General features: G+C 35.5%; 1 protein-coding gene and 1 long non-coding RNA gene across 4 annotated transcripts; one reads left to right on the forward strand and one right to left on the reverse strand.

The window, feature by feature from the left end:
* The first annotated feature begins 681 nt into the window (after positions 1 to 681).
* On the forward strand, positions 682 to 27998 carry Pka-r2 (cAMP-dependent protein kinase R2). Of its 3 annotated transcripts, none has more exons than XM_012693644.4 (8): positions 682 to 1472; positions 5440 to 5630; positions 6369 to 6506; positions 8861 to 9073; positions 16070 to 16241; positions 22003 to 22092; positions 23673 to 23846; positions 27802 to 27998. In XM_012693644.4, the coding sequence occupies exons 1-7, from the start codon at positions 1259 to 1261 to the stop codon at positions 23801 to 23803; spliced, it is 1149 nt and encodes a 382-aa protein (XP_012549098.1). In that variant the 5' UTR covers positions 682 to 1258; the 3' UTR covers positions 23804 to 23846; positions 27802 to 27998. The 3 variants fall into 3 exon arrangements, 2 of the variants coding, with proteins under 2 accessions (XP_012549098.1, NP_001104823.1); XR_009975598.1 differs by having other exon boundaries at positions 693 to 1472; positions 23673 to 26607; NM_001111353.1 differs by lacking the exon at positions 27802 to 27998 and having other exon boundaries at positions 1259 to 1472; positions 23673 to 23803.
* On the reverse strand, positions 3365 to 13070 carry LOC119629958 (uncharacterized). The gene is made up of 3 exons (XR_005245803.2): positions 12854 to 13070; positions 8386 to 8569; positions 3365 to 5693 (listed from the first exon to the last, which is right to left on the reverse strand). It is a non-coding gene; the product is annotated as an uncharacterized LOC119629958 (long non-coding RNA).

The raw sequence follows: 27998 nt of genomic DNA on the forward strand, positions 1-27998 counted from the left end.
TCAAGGGCGCTAGCTACTGCACCACCGAGTCGGTCAAATAATATTGTTCTGCTACTATGGAGGGTCTATCCTCCATTTCTGCTATATAGCACTTCACTTGGCATATTTGTATAATCTTTCGTGCCATTTTTGCAAAATAAACTCAATTTTATACAAAAAATGTTTAATTTAAAATTCAAAATGTGTAAAAAAACAACAAGTTCGTCAGACTACGTGCCATTATTAGATGGATATTGTTAATGCGTAGACAAAAATAAAACATTTACGAATAAATGTGTATAAATTTTCTTTAAAAACAACATTGCCAAAGGACTTTTTTACAATATTTAACTTCTGAAAAGCAGATTCTAAATTTAAATTTTATTAGAAGAATAAAAATTTGACAGGAAGAGTAAGTTTTCCGTGTCAATATCCATCGAAGTTCTGATTTAAAGTTTCTATAATCGATGGTTGGATTTTAAATCAATAAACATGGGGACGTAAGTTTATATTATTATAGCCAAAGAACGAAATACTACTAAAAGATACCTAATCGGCATAATAATGCTTGGAAATTGTTAAATGCATACATAGATACGATTAATAGTTTATTGACGGAATCTCCCTCGTTCATTGCGGCTCCGCACAGAGACACTAGGATCTGGCTCAAAATACTAAGATCCAAAGCCGTAAAATTGAACAAATTGTGAAAAATTGTATTTTAAATTCCAGTGTAAGACATAAAATATTCATTTTGGCAAATTAAATATTTTATTTCATTAAAATACAATTTTTTTACAAATTTTGCTGAACAAAAAGTGTTTTCTAGAAACATAGAGATAAACTAACAAAGATTTAAAGACTGATCAATATTTACGTAAATTGTCTATGTATTTTTTTGTCTAGCAAGAATCTCACGGGATGAAGTAGGTAAAGTGGAGTGTGGACTGTAGGGCAATCAAAATTCGCCATTTTTACTTTAGTGAAGGGAGGTTTATAAAATTGTCAGGCTGGAGGACGAAGAATATTTTGTAAAAAGTGTGTCTTTAGATTTAATTTTTAGTAGCGGAAACTATTATTTGAAAAAGTTTTAGTATAATAGTGTGGTTTTATTTATTACTAACGTTTGTATGTAGTGCTACTTCCCCATCGTAAATTTGCTCGTTGGTGTTTCGCTTTAGCTAATTCGATGGCTATGATATCCAAGTTTTAATCATAACGCGTCGCTCGACAATTTCCACTCGGGTAATATCGAGAAAGTGAGGCGACGCCTTTAGAAATGAGCAGGCCTCAGGGCGGACGCATTCAAGTCCCGGATGACCTTAGAGAGATCTTATTGGAGTTTACTATAAGTTATCTGCTGGAGCAGCCTGGGGACGTGATCAACTACGCGGTCGAGTTCTTCACAAGGTTACAAAACAACAGGACGACGACCATCGTACGGGGTCCTGTCGCCGGCACACCTGATGAGTCCATAATATCAGACGAAGAAGGTACACATTTTGTATATTTCGTAGATGGTATCTTGCGTCAAGATATTTATTGTGGAAACTACATCTACACACTGTATTAAGACCGTTTTCGTCAACCGTTGCATCTTTACGAACAGTAATTTGTTTCGCTAGTGAGGGCCATAAATGTTTCATTGAAACTGCAAGTGGGAAGATTAAAAACGTCGTATTTTTAATAAAATAAATATAAAATAGTAGTTCTCAGTTAATTTTAATTGATCACTGGCCTAATTTCTAACAAATTATAAACTAGGAGAGGAAATAGATTGTCATAAAATTATTTTTTTCACATCCAGTGCTTAGAACCGTGTTATTTTGCAAGGTATTTGTTCAGTTGCATTTTTAGATAATTAGCATTTTATTAACATTATTATTAATAATTTGTTGAATGTGTTACTCTGAACTACTCTAATATAGAAAAATAAATACATCAACCAAAATAAATACATCAATTTAATAGTTATAATAAAATAAGTGTAATGATATTATTTTACAAAAAAATTCTAATTCTATAATGGTTAAAATGCAAGCAACTGTTCATAAATAAAAAGTAAAAGAAGAATTGGTTTTAAAAAATATATTTTTTTTATAAGAAGTAACCTTAAAATGAAATATAAAAAACACAACTATAATTACACTGTGTCATTTTTGTCTTTAATAAATTTCTTTTGGACCAGAAGCATGCTTCCTACGATAATAGCCATCTGACTTTGGCAATATGCCATTACAACTTTGCTCGTAAAATACTATTACAATACTGTTAAGGGATAACATTTGGTTGCCAATTGATAAATAAAATACATAACAATAATATGTTTAATTTAAACTAAGAGCTTTACTACGTTCTTATAAAACTAAGAAAAAAGTGGTTTGCAGTCTCCATAGGAGCTTGTCCATAGTACTTAAGATTTTTAATCACAAAATTAGATGGAAAGGTCCATATTTTATGTTGAAAAGCTGGATAGCTGCTATTACTATGTAATTGGAATTTCAAGCTCAGTACAAAAAAAATGTTGCACTTTGATTGATACATCTGGTCCAAAACTGAAATACACAGTAAAAAAGGGAGAGTGATAATTTATAACATTACTCATAGTACTTGTATAGTAGGCAGTAGGGCATATTGTGTAATCTCATATATTGCATATCTGTTGCACTCAAGTCCACTTAGATGGGCTCGCAGCCCCCTTAATATTGTGCAGTTACTACAGGCCTTGCACAACGAGAATGCTGTTGCCAATTTATGACTGGTAACATTGAATTCTTACTTGCATTCTAAAAATTACAGTCAGAACATTCCAAAATATAAAATTGACACTTGGCCTAAATAGACAAGATAGTAAATAGTTTCAACTTCGAAGCCTTGCCATGATGATGATACTAGAGACACTAGAGAATGGGTTATCCCCTGTGTAGTGGAGGATACTGGGAATGGATAATACCGCAAAAGTAGAATTAATTGCATATGCCTGAAGCCTTGTCTTTTGAATAATAGACACAATATCAGCAAGACTAAAACCCTAAAACACAACCTATAAAGAATTTGACATCATATAAAATGAAGTTAAATGGGTGTGTTTGTAAATTGTTTTTGAATGTCTATTTTACCCTGCAAACATCATCCCAGCTTGGAAGCTGGTTTTGGTAGGCCAAACTGTGATTTCTTGTCATATCTACTACAGCTGGGCTTAATTATATGTATAGGAGAAAAAAGTAAACATGTTTTTAAATCATAAAATATTGCACTTAATACTGTGTGGTACAGTTCTCTTTAACTATCAAAGTTATTGAGGCACAAAGATTGAAGAAGGCATATATTCTTCCTGTCGTCAAGCAGCAAAAACACCTTTAGTATCAAGGTAAACTTGAACGCATTGAAATGTTAAATAATTTATTAAATAAAGTAATTTTCACATTTTGTGTACATAAAGCTAGTATCACAGTATACATTATCATTGAGTGACCACTAACAAGCTTGTAAGAATTCAACAGACTAATGCAAGTGTTTAAAAAAAGTTGTTTGTGGAGTTATAAATTCAGTATGTTTACTACATGTTCATCATATTTGTGAGTTTGTTTTTTCGACGCTTTGAAGTTGTGTGTTGATGAGTTTGGATTATTTTTCGAAGCCCGCGGATCGCTTCGGCGCCGTGAATCGAAACAGATGTTGGAATTTTTATGTATGTTTCACTTATTATTAGCTATGTAGGTAATGACAGGTAACACGGTACAAAGCATAATGAACTGATCAGGTGTTGTTAATTAGTCCTTGAGCAATTGTACGCTTGCTTTAGCGTGTGCTTTAAAAAAATTCCTATAATACTGTTAGCATGTGTCTTTAAGTACATGTAAAGACCTATTCTTTGGATTGAAATGTGGTAGATAAAATTAGAGACATACCCGGTGACTCATTTTGAAAAATTACGTTTTGTCGCTTAATCTACTTTGACTAAGATCAAGTATAGCCATTATCTTATTCAATAGCAGCTAGTCGTAAACACCTTTGTTGTGATGTCATCTACTCTTTTATCAGAGTAATATATTGCCTGTAAAATCTAAGATAGCTTACTAGATTGATCCTCTTATATGCTTATAAAAATCGACAATGATGTCATTTTTTTGCTAAAAAACACAATGTTAGATCTATTCAAATTTACATTAATTCCGAGATGTAGAGATATCATGCAACTCGGCAACAATGGCACAATAATATTGAATAGTGTGAAATGTTTTAATATTACACATTGTTATCTGGAAAACCTTGATACTGTAAATTAGCTAATGTTTCTCTGAAAGCATGTTTTTTTTTTACTCTTTTAAAATTATTAATAGCAAAGGAATCCTTTTGAAAGAAACATGCAGCTACTTCGAAGTTAATGTTGTGATGCAATTTGTCAAGAGGCTCACTGCAAGACGTGAATTTTAAACGAATGATTGACAATTCCTACTTTCTCTTTGCAACATATCAATAAACAGGCGTCGTTCGTATGTCGGTTAAACATAAGTAGAGTTACATGCAATCGATTTTCAACCAAGATTAATAATTCACTTGTGAAAAGATTAGCCTAGATATAAAACCAGTTTATCGAAGCAATACCAATTACTCTTAAATATTATATAGCTTTAAACAAACTTGTAAACTTACAGTAATTATAATTCTTAATAACAGAAGCATAAAACCGCTTTTACATGAATTCGCGTTTAGAATTTTTCAAATGGGCTCGACCACTAAACTTTTATTTATTTATTATTTGTAGTATATACAAAGTATCAACTATATGTTTGAATTGGAAGGGCTGAAATAGTTATTATCTCTAACTTCGAAAATTCGGAGTAAAAATTACGCAGCTCTGACATTTCTAGCGATTTGATGAAATGATACAGTCGCGCGAGGCTGCATGCGTATTATCTTGTACTTATTCAAGAATTTCGTAGCTTCGATGCATTTATCTCATTGACGTAAATTGTCGTCATGAGAACTCATACGTAACAGTCATCCATCATTGATAGCCGGTCCTTACATTTACGTGCATCAGATAATTGGAATGCCTAAAGTGATTGCGGTGAATCGAATACTTAAACAAGACTTGTCAAAATAACACCGTGTATCCCAAAATACCGTTAATTATCTTAATTCGATGTAATCAAATCAAATCTTCATGCTGATGTCTACTACATTCTATATACGTAATAAACTAGGTGTTTTATAGAGAATTAAAAATATAGTTTGTTGATTGGAAAATCATTTAGTTTTTTATGCGAATACATCAAACAATCGCTAAGCAATAAACCATGTAGACAATTGTAGACCGATGGCTGATTTGAATTTAGTATTTTTGAAAAAGATATTATAGTTTATCCTTACTGGATTTTTTAAATTTAGTATTTGTAGGTATTTTATAGTTAAAGCTAAACCATCGTTATAAACATATTTATGTTGGTATAACAGAGCCGCCAGTGGCGCGCTTTAACAATCGGCGCAAATCCGTTTTCGCCGAGACTTATGACCCCGAAGAGGATGATTCTGACGAAGGAGCCCCTGCCGTGTTCCCCAAGTCGGACGCACAGAGAGCCCGTCTCGCTGAGGCGGTCCGGGGCATACTGCTGTTCCGTTCTCTTGACGCGCAGCAAATGCAGCAGGTCAGTTCTTCAAGAGCATTATCTAATTCTATTCTTATATGTACGATATTTGCGCTGTTCAACCTTTAAATAATATTATTGCATGGTATCAGTAGTTATAAATATTTTATGAACAGATATGAGTACAAGGGTTATTTTGATAATATCTTGAAAAGCACCCCACGCTTTTTTTTTACAATAAAATCATTTTTTCTTACACTATTTTTAAATCAAATTTATTTTCTATTTTTTAGTTGGATTTTCTATAAAATCGTATTTTGTTAGTTTTTTTAAAACTATAATTTAATTTTCATTGTTTAGTTGAATTTAAATTTTTTAAATATTGAATTGTCATCGGTACTTAATAAGTGTACCAAATTTCAAGTTAATCTGACGTTTTGAAGGGGGTCAAAATCATGTTCAAATATTCCGTTACATACTAACATACATACGTCTGAAGCTAATAAAAGCGTATTTAAAAAAAACATATTTGGAGGAATCACAAAATTAATTCCGTCAGTCACGTTGAAATAAGGTCTAAGTTTCAATGATATAAAATGACGTTTACCCTAACGCTTCAATACGCCCTACCATAAATAGTTACGCAATTTCTATTTTTTTTTATTTTATTAAAGCCTTGTGACTTGCAAGTCCCATTTTGGGTCAAAAAATATAATTAGGCAACGGAAAAGAAGCTTTACTGTTTAATGTAAATTGTTTGAAATGTCATATGACAATATGATTCATCTTCCACGTAAGGTTCTGGATGCGATGTTCGAAAAGAGATCCGAGCCCGGCGAGTACGTAATCAGACAGGGCGATGACGGCGACAACTTCTACGTCATCGAGAACGGCGTTTTCGACGTCCTGGTCACCGGAGACGACCGCGTCGAAAAGGTTAGTGCACTTTTACTACATACACACGGCTTCATTAACACGTTGACTGCCATGTAGTTCCCGGGAGCCCCACGTGGCGCACTGAAGTAATTGTTTATTATTCTAATAAATAGATATATGCTATTTCACTCTCTGTCTCGCTCTCTTCGTTCCTGGTCATTTAACAAACTATAGACGTGTTTTGTCGTGCTCCATTTTTATTATAAACTAGCTGACCCGGCAGATTTTGTAGTGCCTCAATCGATAAATAAAAGACCTAAAATTTTGTATAAAATAAACAACACAAACAAAAGGAATCCGTTCGACGGGGGACACATTAAAGGAAAAACAAAATTAATTCCGAGTATTTTTATATTTATCTAACTTTTAAACTTTCTATGGACTTCCACAAATAATTCAAGACCAAAATTACAAATCGGTCCAGCCGTTCTCGAGTTTTAGCGAGACTAACGAACAGCAATTCATTTTTATATACATATAGATAGATATGAAGTTATTACAATAAACTAAATGCCCAGAACCAGTGTATTTTCAATCAGACAATATTCCTATTGTATTAAAGGTTCAATATTAAACAGTAATTATGTCGATTTCTTATTAAGGCGCCGGAATATCTACTAGACTCTGGAAAAGACGAATCCGAAAATTCTGAGTATCAATCTATTTCTAAGAGATCTAAAAGACTAAAACATACATTAACTAACAAAAGTAGGCAAAGTTAGGCAATCCAGTCGCTTAGTAACAGAAATCGACATAATTATTTGAATGCGCTGCGTAGGGCACCGGTGACCTACATGGAAGTCAACGTGTTAATATGAGTTCCGTTGTCAAGGTAACCAATTTGTATGTACAAATTACTATTAATAATATTACTAAACTATTTTAATTTTCAAATACTTTGAATTTTGGTTTGAAACAAAATTAGCGGCTACGGAAGGTCGTTAAAATGCTCCAAATATTTGTGAAAACCAATTTGAATATGTTTAGTTAATCAAAGAAGTCAACTATGAACTAAATTGTAATAGTCTCAACTAAACATGTACCTACTTTGAAACTAATCGTTGAAATTTATATTCGTCCTTTTTAACGAAAAATTATTGAAAAATTATTTTACACGATGATTGGATAGATTAGGCCGAAACATCTGTTCAATTTTGCAGATGACTTTAACAGATTTTTATGAATACGCCAAAGTGAGACGGTCCAGGCGTGTAATTCTTGCGTTATTTTAACATAACGTTATAGCGTATTTTAGTAATTATAATATGATTTATCTGAGCGTCTACCGCCTGAGAACACTGAACATGTGTGAGGGTATGACGCACGCACGACGACATCTCGCAATTTTCGGCCTAGAGACGTCATAGTATTACGAAACCTGTCATTTTATTATGTTCCCGAGTGAAAAACTTCACGAAATTGCTAGTGCTGTTTGTAGAAAGCTACAGCTGGTCCGTAGCATGAATTTTCTCATCTAATAATAGAGTGCGATACGCATAACTACCGAATTTGAGGAGCTATTAATATAATGATAGCCGTCGAAATTCACGATGCCTACTCCGTCATGACATTTAATTAGCCGCCATGAATAAATATAGGAATGTTGAATATTGAAACTGGATTATTGGATTATGGATTCGAGTCTTGGACTTCGGTATTCATTAACGATTATTACTTTTCCAAATTATATTTTTTTATGTATCGAAAGTAATGTCTGTTTGTTTGTTAGTAATCGATGCGTTTCTGATCAGATGACGTATGATAGACGTATGGTAGGCCTAAATGGTTAAGAGGACATGCTACGCAAACCCTACATAGTGAGATGAGGGCAAGAAGATTTAACTACTTATCTTTCTCTACTACGCCCTCTAATTCTTACCTGAGTGCTAATTTAGAACCTGTTCTAAGTCTACATGAGTTAGTGCTATCGACTTGCCGCCAATTCTAATGTAACTAAGACATCCGTCTAAAATGTAGGTAGGTGTCGACGGAGGCATTCGCTTTGTGGTGTAAGACTCCAGCATCCACTTAAAACCAGGTGGACTGTGAGCTCGCACACCCATCTGTAATAAAAAAGTAATGACAGATAAATCGGGAGCTCGTTTGCCTATAGAAAGAGAAACTCTATTGTAAGAAAAACAATAGAACGATATAGTATAAAAGTAAGAGGCAGTGTAAGAGGGTATGTTTTAAAAATATTAAAAGATCAGAAATGTCGAAAACTTCACGTAGTCACGGATTGATGGGAGTCCGTAAAATATATCTAATCTAATTAATGTGTACATATTTCAATCGCTACGCTGCTAAATTACCGAATCCTGAAGAAAAAAACCTACATTTACATTGTCTCGTAGGTGGTCCACACATACGAAGGTTCCGGTTCGTTTGGCGAACTGGCCCTGATGTACAACATGCCGCGGGCGGCATCTGTACGGGCCCAGACCGCCGGCGCTCTGTGGGCCATGGACCGCCACACGTTCCGTCGCATCCTGCTCAAGAGCGCATTCAAGAAACGCAAGCTGTACGAGGAGCTCCTCGACAAAGTGCCGATGCTGAAGGCGCTGCAGGTACGTTGTGCACAACGATGATTATCTTCCTTAAAACTTGTGTAAGGTAAACCGTTCTCGAAGTGGAAAAGTCGACCAGAGACAGCTTTACGTATGGTGCAGCGGTATCAGGGGGCTCCACTTTGACAAGGCGGCACGAAAACCCTCTTGTCGTAGCTGCCAGTAATTACATACCTGATCCGTTGGGGTAGACCGAATGGTAAACAGTCGACGTCGCCCTATACACGTCATGACGGATCCTCCCGATCCCTTAACGGTGCTTTTAGGTACCTCAAGCACCGGTCACCTCGCCGATCCGTTCGCTTGCGACGAAGAGCTCTACGAGTAAATTAACCCACAGACACAGCCCACTGAGTTTCTCGCCGGATCTTCTCAGTGGGTCGCGGTTCCGATCCGATGGTAGATTCTGCAAAGCACTGCTCTTGCTAGGGCCAGTGTTAACAACACTCCCGGTTTGAGCCCCGTGAGCTCACCTACTAGCTCGATGAATCTAGAATAACCTCTCGAGGTTACTAGAATACTCCTCGACACTGTCAATGAATTAATACATTTTGACCGCGCGCTTACTAGAGGGCGCTAGGATAATGATTGAACACGGGCACTACATGGGCTAGGAACGCCTTTCAAGTCGACGCGCTAACGCTAAAGCAGATTTAATGTACTATAATACAAAAATATAGAAAACCGTGAACCAAAGTGTCAGCGGATTTTAAAGATTTTATAAATCTTCCTTCCATAAATTTCTCTTCCATATTTGATATCCTCTGTGGCTCGTAACGTTGAGTTGACGATTTCTAATTATTCCCTGAATATTTCTGACTTGTGTTATTAAGCAATAACCAATGCAAAGACAATAATAATTTAATATAAAAACAATAATAAAATATGACAACGCTGTATTTATAAACATTAACAAAAGCAAAACATTAACTGTCCCCTTCACACACATAAGCTAGACCGCGCGAGAGAGAGATGGGCAGAATTTTCATGATGCGCATACAGTGCGACGTCACGCTGCGCGCTTATTCACAAACACTACACAAGCGCAACGTGTGAATGTGTTGAATGCGAGCTACATGGTAGGCGGAGTGGGGGTGTTAGATTTTATTTTCGTTACGGAATTTCTTGATTCGGTCGCCGCGCTCAAAACCCGCGATAAAAGCTATGCAATAGCTTTAAAAAAATGATTTTTACGACAAGCGTGGTTACCGTTACCCTACATAAAGGACGAGTCGTCGAGCTAAATCTTTGCGAACTGTTGATGCCGTCTACATCAAACTCGTTTATCAATTATAATATCTAGCTAAGTAAGTGACTTTGACGTAGCCGTTCACGATTTATGGATAGTATTGAATTTTATTGAAGTCTATGAACAGGAATAAAACATTAACGAAATTAAATAATTTTATATGTGTTATTACTTACGCAACACCCGAATGTACCAATAGTATTTTATATACATACTGAAATCGATGACACGCTCAGACGAAATGTACCGCCCAAACATACGGCGATGTGCGAAAACAAACAATAACAGGTAAATAGATAACCGCAAGTGAAAAACACATCAAACATTCGTTTTAGCAAATAAGCTACCACTTCCAATTTAATCTTTCGCATTGTAAAGCAAAGTATTCAACAAATAATAAAATAAAGTTGGGGCAGATATGCGCGTCTCGCAGACTTCTGAGCCGCATCTTCAATTCATTTTCATTGAAAAACAAAAATTTATCGTTAAACTATACGTAACGCCTACAATAAATGAGGCAGTCAGCGCAAAAATGGCCTAAACTTGTCATAGTTAGTATGGAGATAGTGAGGTTAGAATTTACTTTTACACCGCTTCGTAGGCAAAAGCATTTACAATGCCATCTGTTATGTATGAGTGAGACTATGGATAGGCCGTAACGTTGTAACTATACTGAGACCTTAGAACTTATATCTCAAGATGGGTGGCGCATTTACGTTCTAGATGTCTATGGGCTCCAGTAACCACTTAACACCAGGTGGGCTGTGAGCTCGTCCACCAATCTAAGCAATAAAAAAAAAAAAAAAGGCCGGTTTTGCATCACAAGTTATGTTATAAATAAATTGCTTTTTTTTCCTACCTAAGCTGAGAGCCTTGAGAGACTATATCAGCGTAACCTTAATTAGTAGGTGAGCTCACAGGGCTCAAACCTGACGACGTTGCTAACACGAACCCTAGCAAGAGCCGTGCTTCGCAGAATCTACCACCGGCATCGGAAACGCGACCCACTGAGAAGATCCGGCGAGAATCTCAGTGGGCTGTGTCTGAGGGTTGTAATAAATTGCAATATATAAGCAAGAATATGAAAAATTGTGGGCTAGGCCACTTTTGCGCTGACGGCTTCAAATATGAAAGTTTTGATAACTCAGCCTGCTCGCAGTGGCCCGTGTAAATTTAATATCAACTAAAGAAAAGAAAAAAATGACAAGCCACCTCCCCTTGTTCTTTCTGAACGTCTATAATTAAACGAACAAAGCGAACTAACTACACATGAGAACAGTCAATAAGCCGAGTGTGGCGCGGAACCCCAACGTTTTTCCACTAGAGCGAACGAATGCTCATCGTCCCGAAAACATTACCTGACCAGTTTCGTTACTCGACAACTTATCAATCAATAATAACCGAACCCTTCAAACCGCCTTCGCGATTCTTTACAGACAATTTACATTAACATTCTTTTTAAGAGCAAACTTTAAGTTTTATACTCGGATAGCCCACTGAGCTTCTCGCCGGATTTTCTCAGTGGGTCGCTTTTCCGATCCGGTGGTAGATTCTGCGAAGCTTTTTTTTTTTTCTACCTAAGCTGGTAGCCTTGAGAGGCTATTCCAGCGTAACCTTAACTAGTAGGTGAGCTCGCGGGGCTCAAACCTGACGACGTTGCTAACACGAACCCTAGCAAGATCCGTGCTTCGCAGAATCTACCATCGGATCGGAAACGCGACCCACAGAAGATCCGGAGAGAAACTCAGTGGGCTAATCTGCGAAGCACTGCTCTTGCTAGGTCAGTGTTAGCATCACTCCGTTTCGAGCCCCGTGAGCTCACCTACTAGTTAAGGTTACGCTGAAATAGCCTCTCAAGGCTATCAGCTTAGGTAGGGAAAGATAACTCGGATTTTTCAATAGCAAAAGGTTTCGCTTGTTCCAAATTAGAATGGGTCGTCGTCTTGACATACCAATTGAAACGGAAACTCAGAAATAAACGCTCGTTAAACGTTTTGAAATAGTAGGTCTAGACGCCTAGTGCGATCGTAAAGGCAAAGCAGTCGATAGTTTCAAAGAAAGGTGCGCCCAACAAGCAGCTAACCTTGTCACGTTCCCAATGTGTTTATAACACGTATCCATTCCGTATCATAAACTGTGGTTGTGGAACTATACTGAACATTGCGTATCTATCTATACATTCCATCGAGCTGCCAGAAAGATACGTGTGTATAATTACATAAATATACAACAAAGTTCACATATAATAAAGTTCTCGGTATTTCGGCGCTGTTGGAAGCGGCGCTCGGCGATTTTACTCTCATAAAAAAATGTGAAATACGTTGTAAGAACACGTTAAATAATAGTTTGTGTGATGTCTATAGCCGCGAAAACTTAAAACAAATCGTTTGTATAATATTAACTTTTGATCATAATTATAACTAACGCGATTTTATCTTCATACTGTCCTCTATCAACGTTGTAGACTGATTTAACCGCAAACTACACGTACGATAGAACAACAATATAAAAGGTAATTACTTAATACTTACGCAATTGAAATAAAAATAAAAGCAAACACTATTTTCATAGTGAAAATCGATCTCACTATGAAATCTACATTTCATTAATAACTGCGTATGATGAAAATATTTCGTAATCTCATACCGCAAACGTACAATCCGACAATATTCAATGACAATCGAAAGTTATAAGAAGCAATTGAATGATGATAAGTAGACGATAAAAATTGAAAATATGTAATAGATCGGCCGCGTCACATGATATCGTGTATGTTTATAACGATAGCTTATCAGTTAATACTGATTTAAGCTAAGATTACGGTTGATAAGGGACGCGTTGGCCGGTGCATTGTAATAGCCAATTGAGGCAGCTCGTTCAAAGTACATATTTGAACTAGATTATTTGCAAGTTTTACTATTTTTGTTGAGCAAATATGTGAACGTGGATGTATTCGTAAAATAAACTCAAATACACAATGTAGCGGAAGCCAAAAAGTACTTATAACATTTTTATTGACACTATCGTAAGCTAGGCGAAGAGTCGTACAAATACTATATGTGAATAATTTTTTTTTAATAAATTATTTGTAATGACGAACCGTACCATTAAGTATATGTCATATTAAACTCTCCCAATCTTAAAACAACTCAAAAATCAAAATCGAGTCTGTTCAGCTAGGAATACAGTATATATAGACAATGATGATAAATCTGTATAACACTGAAAAGAATCACGATCGAAAAATTTACGAGTGTGACACATGTTCACCCGACTACACGATAAAATAATTCGTAATTGCAGCTTCAGCCATTGGTTGACCCGTGGAATTACCGGTTTGCACGAGCAACGATTATAACCGATCACTACAAGCTGACCTTGAAAAAAATCATCTTAAAAAAAACGAATACTATTGCGTTTCGTTTTCCCAATAAAAAAAAAACTTTCATAACCTTGAGTTTGAAATTAACCGATTCAATAACAAAAACAAAATTTTTCGATGAAAACACGTTAGCGGAAGGCGTCCTTAATAAAATTAAGAATCTTTGTGATGATAATATTTGAATAGAAAATTCACCTGTGTCAATAAAACTAAACTGTTTGCTTCTGATACATATAGTGCTCATGTATGCTATTAATAGTGCTTGATTCGATTACTTCAATGCAAACAGGAAAAGTACAGGTCAATTGTAGGACGAACTCTAATTGGGTCATTGAAATCGCCGACTAAATAATATATAAGTAAATAAAGTAATTGTATTATGTGACGCTGTAAGTGATAAGAACTCTAATGTAAAAGTAATATTACATGTTTCGTAATAGTAACGTTTTAATTAAGTTATAATTTTCGTATTCTTGATCAGGACAAAATGCTATTAGCTGTTTTCAATTAAATAACTTGTAAGCTATGTAGATACCTTAGTACTTATGATTAACCTACCAAACTCAAATTAGCAAATTGTTCATTATAAATATACCTTTTACTATGTATTTAGAAGTATACGCGTGTGCATAATTGGCAAAATTTAAAGATTACAATTCGAAAAAGTCCCGTTAGCAAGGTCCTAGTAATGAAAGAATGCACACAATTAGACAAATCGCTTACTGAATATCACAGATACACACAATGATGTGCTGAATTTTTTTTTATTGCTCTGAAGGCCTATCTGGTGTTAAGTGGTTACCAGAGCCCATAGATATCAGCAATGTAAATGCCTCTACCACCATCCACCTTGAGACATGAGTTCTGAATATCAGTTTTACAGTACAACGCCTGCCACACCTTTCAAACCGAAACACATTATTACTGCTTGACAGCAGAAATAAGCAGGGTGGGTATTACCTACCCGTGCACACTCACAAGAGGTCCTACCACCCGTAAAATAATCGAATGCCAAAATTTGGTTTACGTAATTGGCTTTTCTGAAATAATTTAATATATATATATGTATATTCAGTATCGCCATCTTACGAGGTTTTTTTATTTATTAGTCGCAATTACCCATTGGCATGAGACTACTCTATCGCGTTGACTGGCAACTAAATTATTCCTTACTTTGTAAAGTGTATTTATAATAAATGCGCGTGACTAGATCACGCAGCATATTCCGTCTTTAGATGTTTGGAGTTGACTGAAGAAACACAATTCAACAATTCGTAGATCATAACTCGGTTTTTAAAGCAATAATAAAGGCGTAAGAGCATTTATCATATTTCGGATTGGCGTTATAATATGTACTACCTAGTTGGAATTGTCAACTTCTCCAACATTGGCCTTAACGTGAAAGGTATTGTCTAGAATCCGCGAAAAGGTGCACATGTTTTTTCTCTACAACTCACTCACTGACTTGACGACCTTTAATAGAACTTACTAGCTCGTTATCGCATTGTTCAAACCAGTATTTTTTTTAACCTACAGTCATACTATTTACACAGCTCTAGCTTCGGGCTATCTGTCAATGTTAAGAAATGTTAATGAATTGCAAACGCCTCCTGATCGTGGGATTGTTTTTACGTTTGTGAATTTTAAACAACATCTGATAGGTTTTCTTTAGTAAATAAAATGATTTTTAACCGACTTCAAAATAGGAGGTAGTTCTCAATTCGACTGTTTGTCGCTTTTTTATGTTTGTTACCTCATATCTTTTGACTGGGTGAATTGATTTTGATGATTCTTTTTTATTAGAAAGCTGATGCTTCCCGTGTCCGCGGTCCCATTTCAATTTAGTCCAGTTCTGATAGTGGTATCGGTGAGAAAACCATATAAGTCTTAAATTTGCATTAAGTACGTGCGCGACAAATATATGAATAACTCAATATCACGCCAACCGATTTCGATGATTATAGTTTTTAGTGTATACTAGCTGACCCAGCAGACTTCATAGTGCCTCAATCGAAAAATAAAAGACCTAAACTTTTGTATAAAATAAACTTAAAACAAACAAAAGGAATCCGTCCGACGGGGGGACACATCAAACGAAAAACAAAATTATTATTTTAATTTAATTCCAAGCATTTTCATATTTATCTACCTTTTAAACCTTCTCTGGACTTCCACAAATAATTCAAGACCAAAATTAGCCAAATCGGTCCAGCCGTTCTCGAATTTTAGCGAGACTAACGAACAGCAATTCATTTATAGAAGATGAATTAATTTGTTTTGGAATATCTTTTTTTATCTATTTAAAGTCGGTTTTTGTTAAAGCATGTCTATTTACAATTATGTATATGTTTTTTTTTTGTTATAGCCGTACGAGCGCGCTAATTTGGCCGATGCCCTGCTGCCCCGGACTCTGGTGGAAGGCGAGCTGATCATCCGTCAGGGGGACACGGCCGACGGCATGTATTTCGTCGAGGATGGCTCCGTCAGCATCCGGATCACGCGCGACGACGGCAACGAGCACGAAATCAAACGTCTCGGTATGTCGACACACTCACTCACTCACCCGTGGTCTTGTGTATCAATATTACATATTATTCTATATCACGAGTTTGTGAATTTATTCATTCAACAAAGATTTTAATGATGAACACCGTCCCATAATATACATATATATTTTATTGCTTAGATGGGTGGACGAACTCACAGCCCACCTGGTGTTAAGTGGTTACTGGAGCCCATAGACATCTACAACGTAGACGCGCCACCGACTTTGAGATACAAGTTCTAAGGTCTCAGTATAGCTACAACGGCTGCCCCACCCTTCGGTTTGCCGAAACGCATTACTGCTTCACGGCAGAAATAGGCAGGACGGTGGTACCTATCCGCGCGGACTCACAAGTGGTCCCAAGATTAGTATATATCTTGAATAATAATAACAAAGCTTATGTGGAAATAAATATTTATAGAAAATACACGCTTCCCCTACATGATCTTAACCCGAACATTAGTGTAATTATCGCGAAACACTGCTTTTAAAAACATATAACATTTCACGGTGAAATTGGACACACGATCAAATATAAATATATAATACACAAAGCTTGTTAACTCGACGGTACATCCTGCTTGATGGAGAAAATTGAATTTCCTGCGAACGTCGCCTCGCGGAGGTTGCTAATTATATTCCTGTATTGTGTAGGCACTCTCGGCCCGATATATTAGATATTGTACGTCAATAATATATACATACCGGTATAACATTATAATACGGTTGAAATTGTCTATGTATTTATTATTAGATTAATGAATATTGTCTCGCCCCATACTTTGAACTTTTATCGAACCCCACCGATGCGATTACGTCAATGCCGTCTTCGACCTTGATATTTACAAATCAGATGTTCCTACTCTTAAAACCTAAATGCATGATTTCTTCACGACAATTAGTTAGGACTATAGTACTGCGTGCTCGCCAGTACTTGAGATTAGAATGAAACTAAAGAGTTCGGTTGAGCAATAACTGTAAGAAGACTGGAAAAATCAAATAAGATCCTCTAATCTCACATCAGTTCAAAGGGATTTCGAAAGAAGCTTTTTTTTGAAAATTGTATTTTTTGAAGTGAAACTTCTAATGCAACTTCCAACAAGGTTGCGTTAAAAGTTTAACGCTACTATGGAATAGAAAGAGACGGATCGAGATTAAATGCGCGGCACTCGAACGCGTGCGTGTAGTATACCTGTTACAGGCCAGGGCGAGCGTTAGCAAACGTGTAGCATCCCATATTTTAATGAAATATTTAAATATATAAATATTTAATTTTTGTATATATAATTTAATTGTTGAAAATGTCGCATCTCTTATACACAGCATTCCCTATTACAAGAGCAATCTGATTTAATGATGAAAAATGAAGAAAACCGCAATACTACACGTCGAAAAAGAAGTTTCACTTCATTCACGGCACCAAGTTGCACGCGCACCGTTTTTTTATTTTATTTATATGACTTAAACGGTGGGACGTGGTTCACGGCCATGACATGAGTTCTAAATCTCAGTGTTACAGGACATTGGCTATTCGGCCCTCTCTTAAAACCGAAACGCATCATGACCGAAATAATCAGGATGATGGTATCTACCCGTGCGAGTTCACGAGATACCAGTAGTAATTTTAGCTTTTTAGGGTTTGGTTGTAATTACCTTTCACCCTAGAAGTCATTCATGAATATTTGTGAAATATGTGTTTCATTAGAAGAATTGGTACCTTGTGGGTTGAGCTTGTGGATGCGAACACTGACACAGTCGCAGTTCGCTTGATACGAATACACCGAACGTCTTATCCTTTAGGTCTCGATGTCGTCGAGACTGGATTAATAATGTGCTGCTTTTGAAAATCGTCAACATCTCTAATTGATTCTTGACAATAATAAGCTTCCCTTCACAAAACAAATAAGCAGTAGCTGCTTTAAATATTTGTACAACCTTAACTCACATAAAATTCTAATTCATTTATACCTAATCAGTCGATCTACAACCTAAGAAATACACTGCGTGACAATTTAAATACAAACAGTCTCAAGCTCAATACGTCATATAGTTTTATCCGCATAACAGGAAAATTGTGGTCACCTTCACAATTAAAACGTACGCACGCGCCGCCTGGTGGTAGATCGACCAATGACGGCCCAGTTTTATTTATACTTCAATTTTTTTTTTATCAATTTCAATGGGAAACGAATCGGTCAAACGATATGGACAAGCACTATAACAAATTTATGCAGAAACAATTTTGCTTTCCGAGAATACTATAATAATATACAATTTTACAATTTAAAAGGTTCCAAACAAGCGATTCGCATTGATCGATGGAATAGTATTAAAAATAAAACTTATTTGCACTTTTATTTGCATTTTTTCGGAGTCTTAAAAATAAATTTGTGAAAGCCGGAATCTAATTTCTGAATCCACTGTCTCTGTTGATTAAATTTGTTGCGGGAGGGATACAATTACTAAAGCATTTCCCTCGGGAACCCTGAGCTAAATGTACGTGCTTGTAACGTAATAACTTTGTGGTCGTATGGCGTAGGAACTAAGAACTAATTCTTGACAAACTGATAATAAAAAAAAAATATAGTACGTATTACGCTATTCTTATTAACGATCGCATCATCTAGTGATTCGATTGTTTTTTTTTTTTGTTGAGTTTATTTTTTCTTGGATTTATCGCATCGATGACAAAAAAACGCTAACTTAAAGTCGTTAGGTATCTAGTAACTTATTAGGGAGGCACTACAATATGTAATATTATAATTGGTAAAAGTGACCAGAAGTAGTGGGGGTTCGAACGGCGACTGCCAATGCCGAGCCAGTTCCGCTTTGCGACAGGCAAAGCCAAATTTAATTAGTCGTGCCCTAAAGGATAAGACGCCCGGTGCATTCGTATCGGGCGATGCGGTTGTGCCAGTGTTCGAATCTCGCAGACAGGTACTAATTTGTTTAATCAAATATGTACTTATTAAATGATCACGAATTACTTCCACGGTGAAGGAATAACATCGTGTAATAAAAATCAAACCCACCAAACATTTTAATTTGCGTAATTACTGGTGGTGGGACGTCTTGTGAGTCCACACGAGGTAGGTACCTGGCTTATTTTTTCGGTGAAGAAGTAATGCATTTCGGTTTGAAGCCGTTGTGTGAAAACGGAGACCTTAGACTAAACTCATGTCTCAAACTGGGAAACGTTATTTACGTTCTTGTTTGGACTCTGTTAATCACTTAACACCAGGTAGACAGTGAGCTTGTCCATCTATATAATCAATTAAAAAAACTATTAACAGCTAGTACCTAGTACCACTGAGACACCTGATGAAGACAAGTATCAATTACACAGTTTAGCATTTAAAGTTCCATATAATCTCTTTTCAGAATTTTTTTTATTCTGTTTCATAAAAAACTGACTTTACAATTTTGTAATATATCGGCTTGGTATTGGTATCAGCAGCTGGCCATATGTATATTATGTCCATCTGTATTTTATGACGATAACAAGACTAGCTAAATTATACCTAGTCAGGTCATAAATTCTGTCACATGTTTAATGTAAAATAATTGAAACAAGTTTGTTCATTATGTAACCATTCATATACCAAAATGAACTTAACAAAACATAGATTCTTATGACACTAAAGTTTATTCAAAATGACCTCTGTGATTTTGAATACAGGCCTTCAAGCTGCGCGGCCAGTCTATCGCAGCACGAACGAGGTCCATGTCAATATCGGCGGCTGCCTTAATCAAGGATGTCTTGAGTGACTCCAAATTGGGATGAGGCTTTGAGCACGCCTTTTCCTCCAAGTGTTGCCATATCTTGTAATCTAACGGATTCAAATCTGGACTGGAGGAGGGCCAGTCTTCATGCCGGATGAAGTCGATTTCACGCGCCGCCAGCCAGTCTTGTGTGCTCTTCGCTCTATGAGCTGGCGCCGAATCTTGTTGGAATACCCAGTGCCTGTTATTGAACATGGTATGAGAAACAGGTTCCACAAGGTTCGTCAGGACTGTATTTTGATACACAACTGCATTCGTTTTTACACCTTTCTCACAAAAATGTACCTCTGTTAAGCCCCAATAAGAAACTCCCGACCATACCATGAGCGAGGATGGAAAATGACCTCGTTGGACACGCGGAATACGGTTGCTCGCTTCTTCACTACTGTGTGCGTACACCTTATCATTTTGTTTGTTGTAGCTCTCTTCTACGGTAAAAATTTTTTCAACCGAAAAAAGAATTTCCCGATATTTGTTTCCCGCGTACCGCTTCAACAAAGCGCGGCATCTCTTCAGTCTCAGGTCCATTAGACGAGCATTTTTTTTTTTTTTTTTTTTTTTTTTTTTTTTTTTTTTTTTTTTTTTTTTTTTTTTTTTTTTTTTTTTTTTTTTTTTTTTTTTTTTTTTTTTTTTTTGACACACCAACAGCAATACACACAAAACATTCAAGCTTAAAATTAACATGTATAAAACTAAGTACTGGTATGTAAGCCAGTTACAGGCATGTACAGCAATCTCTTATAACACACTATGACATGTTACAGCAATATATATATTTGAAAACAACATGAAAACAAGAACTAACTACACACACTACAAACTTCACAGATTACTAAATAAGAAATAATGCACATATTTATATAGTAAAAAATTATAAATAAAAATTATAATACTATAAAAAAATTAAAAAAGTCGAGCGCGGCAATGCAAAAAATATAAATACATAGAAGCATTCAAACGATGTCCTGTTTTTCTTCGATATGCCCGAAGCCCTAAGTCTTCATTTAACACCCTTTTCACCGTGGTTCTGCTTAACCCCATCTGAAGGGCCAACAGTTTCTGCTTACGTTTGGGATTTCTTTGAATTCGCGCCTTCACAGCTTTTATCACTGCTGGAGTCCTAACAGACCGAGGGCGATCACTTCTTGACCTGTCATCTACACTAGAGTCTTCATTGTATCGTTTGATGGTACGATAAACGAATCTTTTGGTTATATTCAAATTTTTCAGTATGTTAAAAATTTTAATTGGCGCGTAACCGCAACGATGCAACGCAATAACTGCAACACGGTCTTCTTTAAGCGTCCACTCCATATTTAAAAATGAGTAAAATTCTAAAAGTATACATTTTTATTTTCATGAACAATTCGAAATTCGAATTCAATAAACTTTTTTGTGGCCAGCATTCTAAAAGAAAAGTTTTTACTGTGTGACAATACTTATGACCTGACTAGTTATATTTTAAATATTTGACAGAGAAGACTTTTCAAATATTTATTTATTTCTTAAACTTTATGCACAAGAGTATAGTGCCGGATTTAATGTCTAAGGCATTCTCTACGAGTCAACTAAAAGACCTGTTTTAGGTGCGTTCTTCATTGAAAAAAAGAGAAAAAGTAAAATATTGCATTAAAACATTTACATATTCTTATACGTATATAATTGTATATGTATATATTTATATAACTATATTAATATATAGTAATAACACATTCATCAGACATGAAAAATAAAAAAAAATGGTATATTTTGCACAGAAACTACCCACAAATATGTGTTTAATATAAATTTTAAGATTTAAATCTTTGCTAAATGTTCTTTTTTTTACTAAATTCAAACCCAAAAAAACTATAATTAAAAAATTACAAAAACTCGTCAGTTTAATAATATTTTATTAGCATTTAATATTATTTCTTTGAACCAAATAATGAAATATATTAATGTAACATGTTTTTTTTTGTTTGCAACAGGCAAAGGTGATTACTTCGGAGAGCTGGCCTTGGTCACCCACAAGCCGCGTGCCGCTTCTGTTTACGCTATTGGCGCTACCAAGGTGGCGTGTAAGTATTATACAGCTGTTTATTTATTTGAACGGAGTTCGATAACCACGATCACGGTCGATTTTAGGAAATCACGTGTGACGTAGATTAAAAATAAAATTGTGATCGCATTTAAAAAAAAAAAAGAAAGACACGTAGTCTTTGATTTTAAAAAGGCATACACAGAAGGTGGCGCCGCTGACGATTAGATACAGTGCCCTTGGTAATACAATAAAATAATCATATTAATTGTGGGGCTCGTCACGGCTGTGAGTTTTTATACTCGACGATTTGATACGTTTTGGCGATTAATTTACCAAAATCGTTAATATTAATTTTACTTAATAAAAGTCTATGCCAATAATTCATAGTAACAAAAGTAGATCTTGTGAATACGTATTATAATAATATATAACCTATTGAGTTTCACAGTTTGAATCCCTCCATAACAAAAAAAAACGTTTTCATCATTGTTTAAAATCTCAATCTTCTTAAGATATAACTTACGTTTTTATTTAAATCCGAAACAATACATTATATTTTTACGTACATCATACTAATTAGAACTTCCTTGTATTTACGAGAAACATCTTTATGTTCGCATGGTTACACGTGAAACTGTTTTTTTTTATTGTTTACCGCGTATTCTTCCTCTCGTCTTTATATATATACAATGAAGACGTCATGTCTTACTATGGGTGACGTCATTTATATTGTGAAGTGACTAGGTTCCGGGAATATTTTTTCCTGAGGGAGACTATTACGATTACTCTTAGGTAATAATAATGCGCGGGCGCGCGGGTGGTCACCAATGCGGTGGACCGACCAAATTAAAACTGCAGTGGGAGGTCCCCTAAATAAGTGCAGTAGAATGGCCTCGAGCAGGGAGAGATGGCGGGACATCGTGAGACGCATCAAGTCTGCCCTTTTCAACACTACGTGACGAGAAGGAGATTAATAATACCTCATGATGAATAAAAAACAGTTTGCTCATCTCATCAAAATACCAATCGTTTATGTATTTATCCAATCCACAATGTAAAGCTAACCGCGTTAGGCTCGCGTCAGTTGAATTTTGAATGTCACATGTCTAATGTTCGTGGTACTATGTATGAATAGTGACGTCACTGCCGGTCACTGTCCGTCCTAAATTAACCCATAGACACAGGCCACTGGGTTTCTCGCCGGGTCTTTTCAGTGGGTCGCGTTTCCGATCGGGTAGTAGATTCTACGAAGCACGGCTCTTGCTAGGGCCAGTGTCCAGTGGCCAGGGTTTGAGCCCCGTGAGCTCACCTACGCGTCAAGGCGAAGCCTCTTAAGGCTATCAGCATAGGTAGGGGAAAAAAATGATGTGTGGTGTCGTGGGACACCGGATAGGAACGAAGTTGTTTATTATAAAAATGTTAATTTTAAGTTCTATTCGAGGTATAAAGAAAATAATTATTCGGATATACATTTTTAACATGATTTTTTTTATTGATATCACGTAGATAGACTATACATAAATAATCAAAATCTTACGTTACGGACGTTTTTTCTCGGTTAGGGAACGCATCGTCCAAAAAACGTCACCACTAACGTACGCAACGTTCTCGTTTCAGTCTTGGACGTCGAGACGTTTGAGCGCCTCCTCGGTCCGTGCATGGAGATCATGAAGCGCAACATCGACGACTACGAGGAGCAGCTCGTCAAGTTGTTTGGGGACAAGAGCAACCTCACCGACGTGCGATGAACGGCCGACGCGCGAACACGCAACCTCCTATCTTCCACGCAACGTAAATCTTCCCGCCTTCACACACACAGCCCCCCCGCCAACGCGCAACGACTAAATCGGGATATACCGTCTTTTCGCATTAAAAGATTTCCAATTTAATATTCGAAATTGAGTTAATATATTTAACGGTAGGCAGCAGCTTGGGCAAGGGCAATAAAAAAAATGCGGAATCATTTGGTATCGCCAGTATTTTTCTAATAAATACTGTCAAAAGAGCGTAGTTTAGTTTTAGTTTTTTTTTTTTGTTTTTTTTACCTATGTTTTGACTACTTACTATTAACAAAATTAAAACAATTTTATCTTACTTTAAAAAAAATTAAAAAAAAATGTTGCAGAGATTAAATATTAAAAATATCACATATTAAACTTTTAAAACACTCCTGTAAAATTAGTAAGTTTCGAGATTATACAGTTTTAATGCGAGAAGACGATATGTGCTCTTTGATAACTTAACGTTCTAGAAGTTTCCTATTCCGACTTGCCTTTCAAATGAGGCCGCGAAAGTCTTAATGTTATTTGATAATTCTAGAAGTTTCGTCTCCATCCGTCATTCGAATGAAGCCGTGAGAGTCTAACTAAACAATAGCTTACAGTATGTAGGTAACAGCGGTTTTCACAATTTAATCAGTGATGAATATAATAAAAATTAGCCTCAGATTTTTTAATATTCTCGTGCGTCACCTATTGTTTCCAATAAATATTTAAAGCATTACTGAAACAGTTGATGTAAACATAAAAAAGAAACGGTTTTATATACCTACCCAACAAGTTAATAACAGGTCGTTTTTCTCGAAATGTATTGCAAAAAATTGGGGTCATTTGTCCGCTAAAATGATTTTTGGCATCGCAAAAATTTACATCTACAGCTTTTTTTTATAAAATGCGGATATTCTTGACTTTAATTGACATATATACCGATTTAGTCGTTGCATACATATACATATATGTATATTGTTTTGTTCAATTAATGATCAGACAATACGGTGTACGATATAAAATGTTTTCAAATCGCGAACAGTAACACTTATGGTTTCATGAATATAAGTGATAAATACAAATAAAAAAATTGACATGAAAGTTTTAAGGGAAATGTTAATAATTACAAATGTTGTCTACACTATAAAGCAACAAGTTTACAGTGCACCGTATTGTTCGATTGTGAATTTTAAATAAGTTTTGCTGTTTCGAAAATATGTCGTTTTTAATAAAAGATATAAGATTAAGGTTTTGGTTTGTTAATTGAGTTTACACAATTTATCATATCGAGACAGCATAAGCTTAATAATCCCTTAAAATGGCGTGTGAGTCAGCGAGCGACCGGTGCGGTCCCGACACGCAAACAAAAACTTATGCTTACAATAAACATACTAAAAATATTATTATTATCGAAACAGTAACGCATGTTCTTTGGGCGTGCCTACCGCATAACTCAACCGCTTGGCGTACACGAGATTATCGACTTATTTGCTCATTAATAAAATATAAAGATCGTTTCGAAATCAGTTCCACGATTTGTCGTTTGATCTCAAATTTAAAAAAAAACCATCGAAAAAAATTATATATATATATTATATATACCTACATTATTATTTCAAACGGATTAAGTTTTACTGATATAGTAAAATTGCTGTGGCATAACACATGTGACATAATCGCGGATCGAATTCAAATGGCTACTTATTTATTTGACAGAGAAAACACATTGTCGTTGGTCGAACGTCGCGCGCTATTGTAATGAATCTACGCTTATTTTAGATAGAAAACGTTAGATATTTATATATTTGTAAGTCGCACGGACATAGACGGACTGCGTATGAAACGAAATAACAAAGGATGTGCTCATTCTAGGTGCCATATACATGAATACATGCAAGTCACAATCGTTTAGTTAATAGAGTCGTAACAGTTATCGGATTTATCGATATTTCGTTTAGTACGATGCCTTGGGAATGTCGGAAGTTTACTTAATGGAAGAGTAAGGGTAAAGAGCGCTAGTTGTAATATCATAAAATATATATCGATATATATACAGAACGATAATGTGCGACGTTCAACTTTATTTCTAATAACCGCGAACTCTATTATAGAAATTCGATACATTTAATTGACGCAGGCTTATATCGAGCCAAATATGTACACATACAAAATATTTATTTATTTGTCTTAGGTAAAGTGTGTAGTTAATTTTAGTGATTAGATTAAATCTTTTCACGGTACATGTTTTGTTTTTATAGTTATTTTAATATTAACCCTGACGATTTCTTACGATGTATGTTGTTTACCGAGTGCTGCCATGCTAATGTCGTTTTGAATTTATTAATGGTGTTTTGTTGACTAATTATTGTAAACACATGCCGGAGCACATAACATACTTTGATTAATGAGAAAACGTATTTGTTATTATTAAAAACATCATGTATTTTATAGATTATTTTATTTCGCATAGTATTTCTAATATTTTGTTGTTGGTATTAATTTTGTTATCGACAAGGAATTGTTTTGTGTTATCATTGAATTTTTTTATTTTTATTTAATTTATATTTTTATTGGTTCTTCTTCTGTTGTAGAGAGTGTTCCTATTGTTTTGTTTGCTCTTTGACAATATGAAAAGTTAGATCTGAGGTTTGTCAAACACCGGAAACACCGCTGTGACCGACACACGGCTCAACCGTCGAATACGTTAAGGCGATGACGTCAACTTTATGACATCCCTAACAATGTTTTGGAGCGAAAGAACTTTGCATGGCGCCTACAACCGTCAGGTAGAAACACCCCCGCAGTATTATTTATTTAGAACTTCCTCTAATTTCATTTGTAACATCAGCCAAAGTCGGTGAACGCGATAACGTACGTTAACGCTAAATATTTAAGTCTATATTTAAATATTGTAGTAGTTAGTTCTTTGTCGTTTCTTATTGTAATTTTAATATTGGTAGATTAGGAAAATTTTAAAAGGACCGTAGTCGAAATCGGGCATAGGCGTTTTGACGGTGTCTCGCCTTGTTAGAAAAATGTACAAATTGATTTCAGATGCCATAGAAGTTTTAGTAGTTTTATTTATTTTACAAGTTTGATTTTCGTTTTTAGATTTAGCACTGCACTATTCCGGTGTCCCAACTGTTGCTTACATTATTTGTATATTAGTTGTAACCATCGCTTTACAGTTGACTAACATGTTTTTTTTTTTTTTTTGTGTGACTAAGGCTTCCGTTGTTCTAAACGACAAGTTATTTTGTTGTTGTAATGAAACACTCTGTCCTCCGTCGCTCTGTTCACTACAAGTGCCTCTTCCTTAAGTCGAACAAACCCAACTATTTATACCCTCGCACACTTATGCACTTTGTAATGTATTCACGGTGTTGTATGACCTAATGCCTTTTTAGTGTGAGATTGTGAAATGTGTTGTGAACTATTCGTATTTTGAAACGCTAAAATAATAATGTTTTAATTAATTAGTTGAAACAGCTAAATTAATATCTGTAATATACGTTCGTTTACCCTTGCAAAACCAAGGGCGGATCCAGCTTTGGCGCTAGGAGGGGGTCACATAGTCAAATTTAGATGCGTTCGTTCCCAAGCGTTTGCCATTATACAAAGTTATTATATTATATTAAATTAATTAAATATTGAAGGTATGTAGTTACATAAAATCTGTATGGTGACAAAATATATAAATAAAATCATTATATTCAATTAGTGGTCCACCTAAGTCCTGGACCCAGCTCAAGGGGTGGTCATGACCCCCATGACCCTCTCCCTGGATCCGCCATTGTGCAAAACTATTGTGTGGTAATGAATGGTGAATTTTTCGAATTTAATCAGCTCGCGTTGCCCTATAATAATTGAAATGTTGTTTTTTTTATTGCGTGTGATTGGTGTTTATATAATATCTTACATTAATATTATGTGAGGTATCGATATATCCGTGTGTAACGTGTGTTTATTACGTTGTACAGGTGAGGGGCGCCACGTGTTCACCGCCGTAATGTCTGTGTGTCCCCATTTCATTGAACCCAGTAGTTATTAGTATTGTGCAATAATAATAATTATAATAATAATAAAATATTATTACTGTCTATGTATGTAGTTTGCAGTATCAAATATTTAAAATTGTATTTGTGGAAGTATTAAAGGTAATTTAAAAAAAAGTAAA

Source organism: Bombyx mori, chromosome 19 (assembly GCF_030269925.1).
Source record: "Bombyx mori chromosome 19, ASM3026992v2".
Lineage (NCBI taxonomy): Eukaryota > Metazoa > Arthropoda > Insecta > Lepidoptera > Bombycidae > Bombyx > Bombyx mori.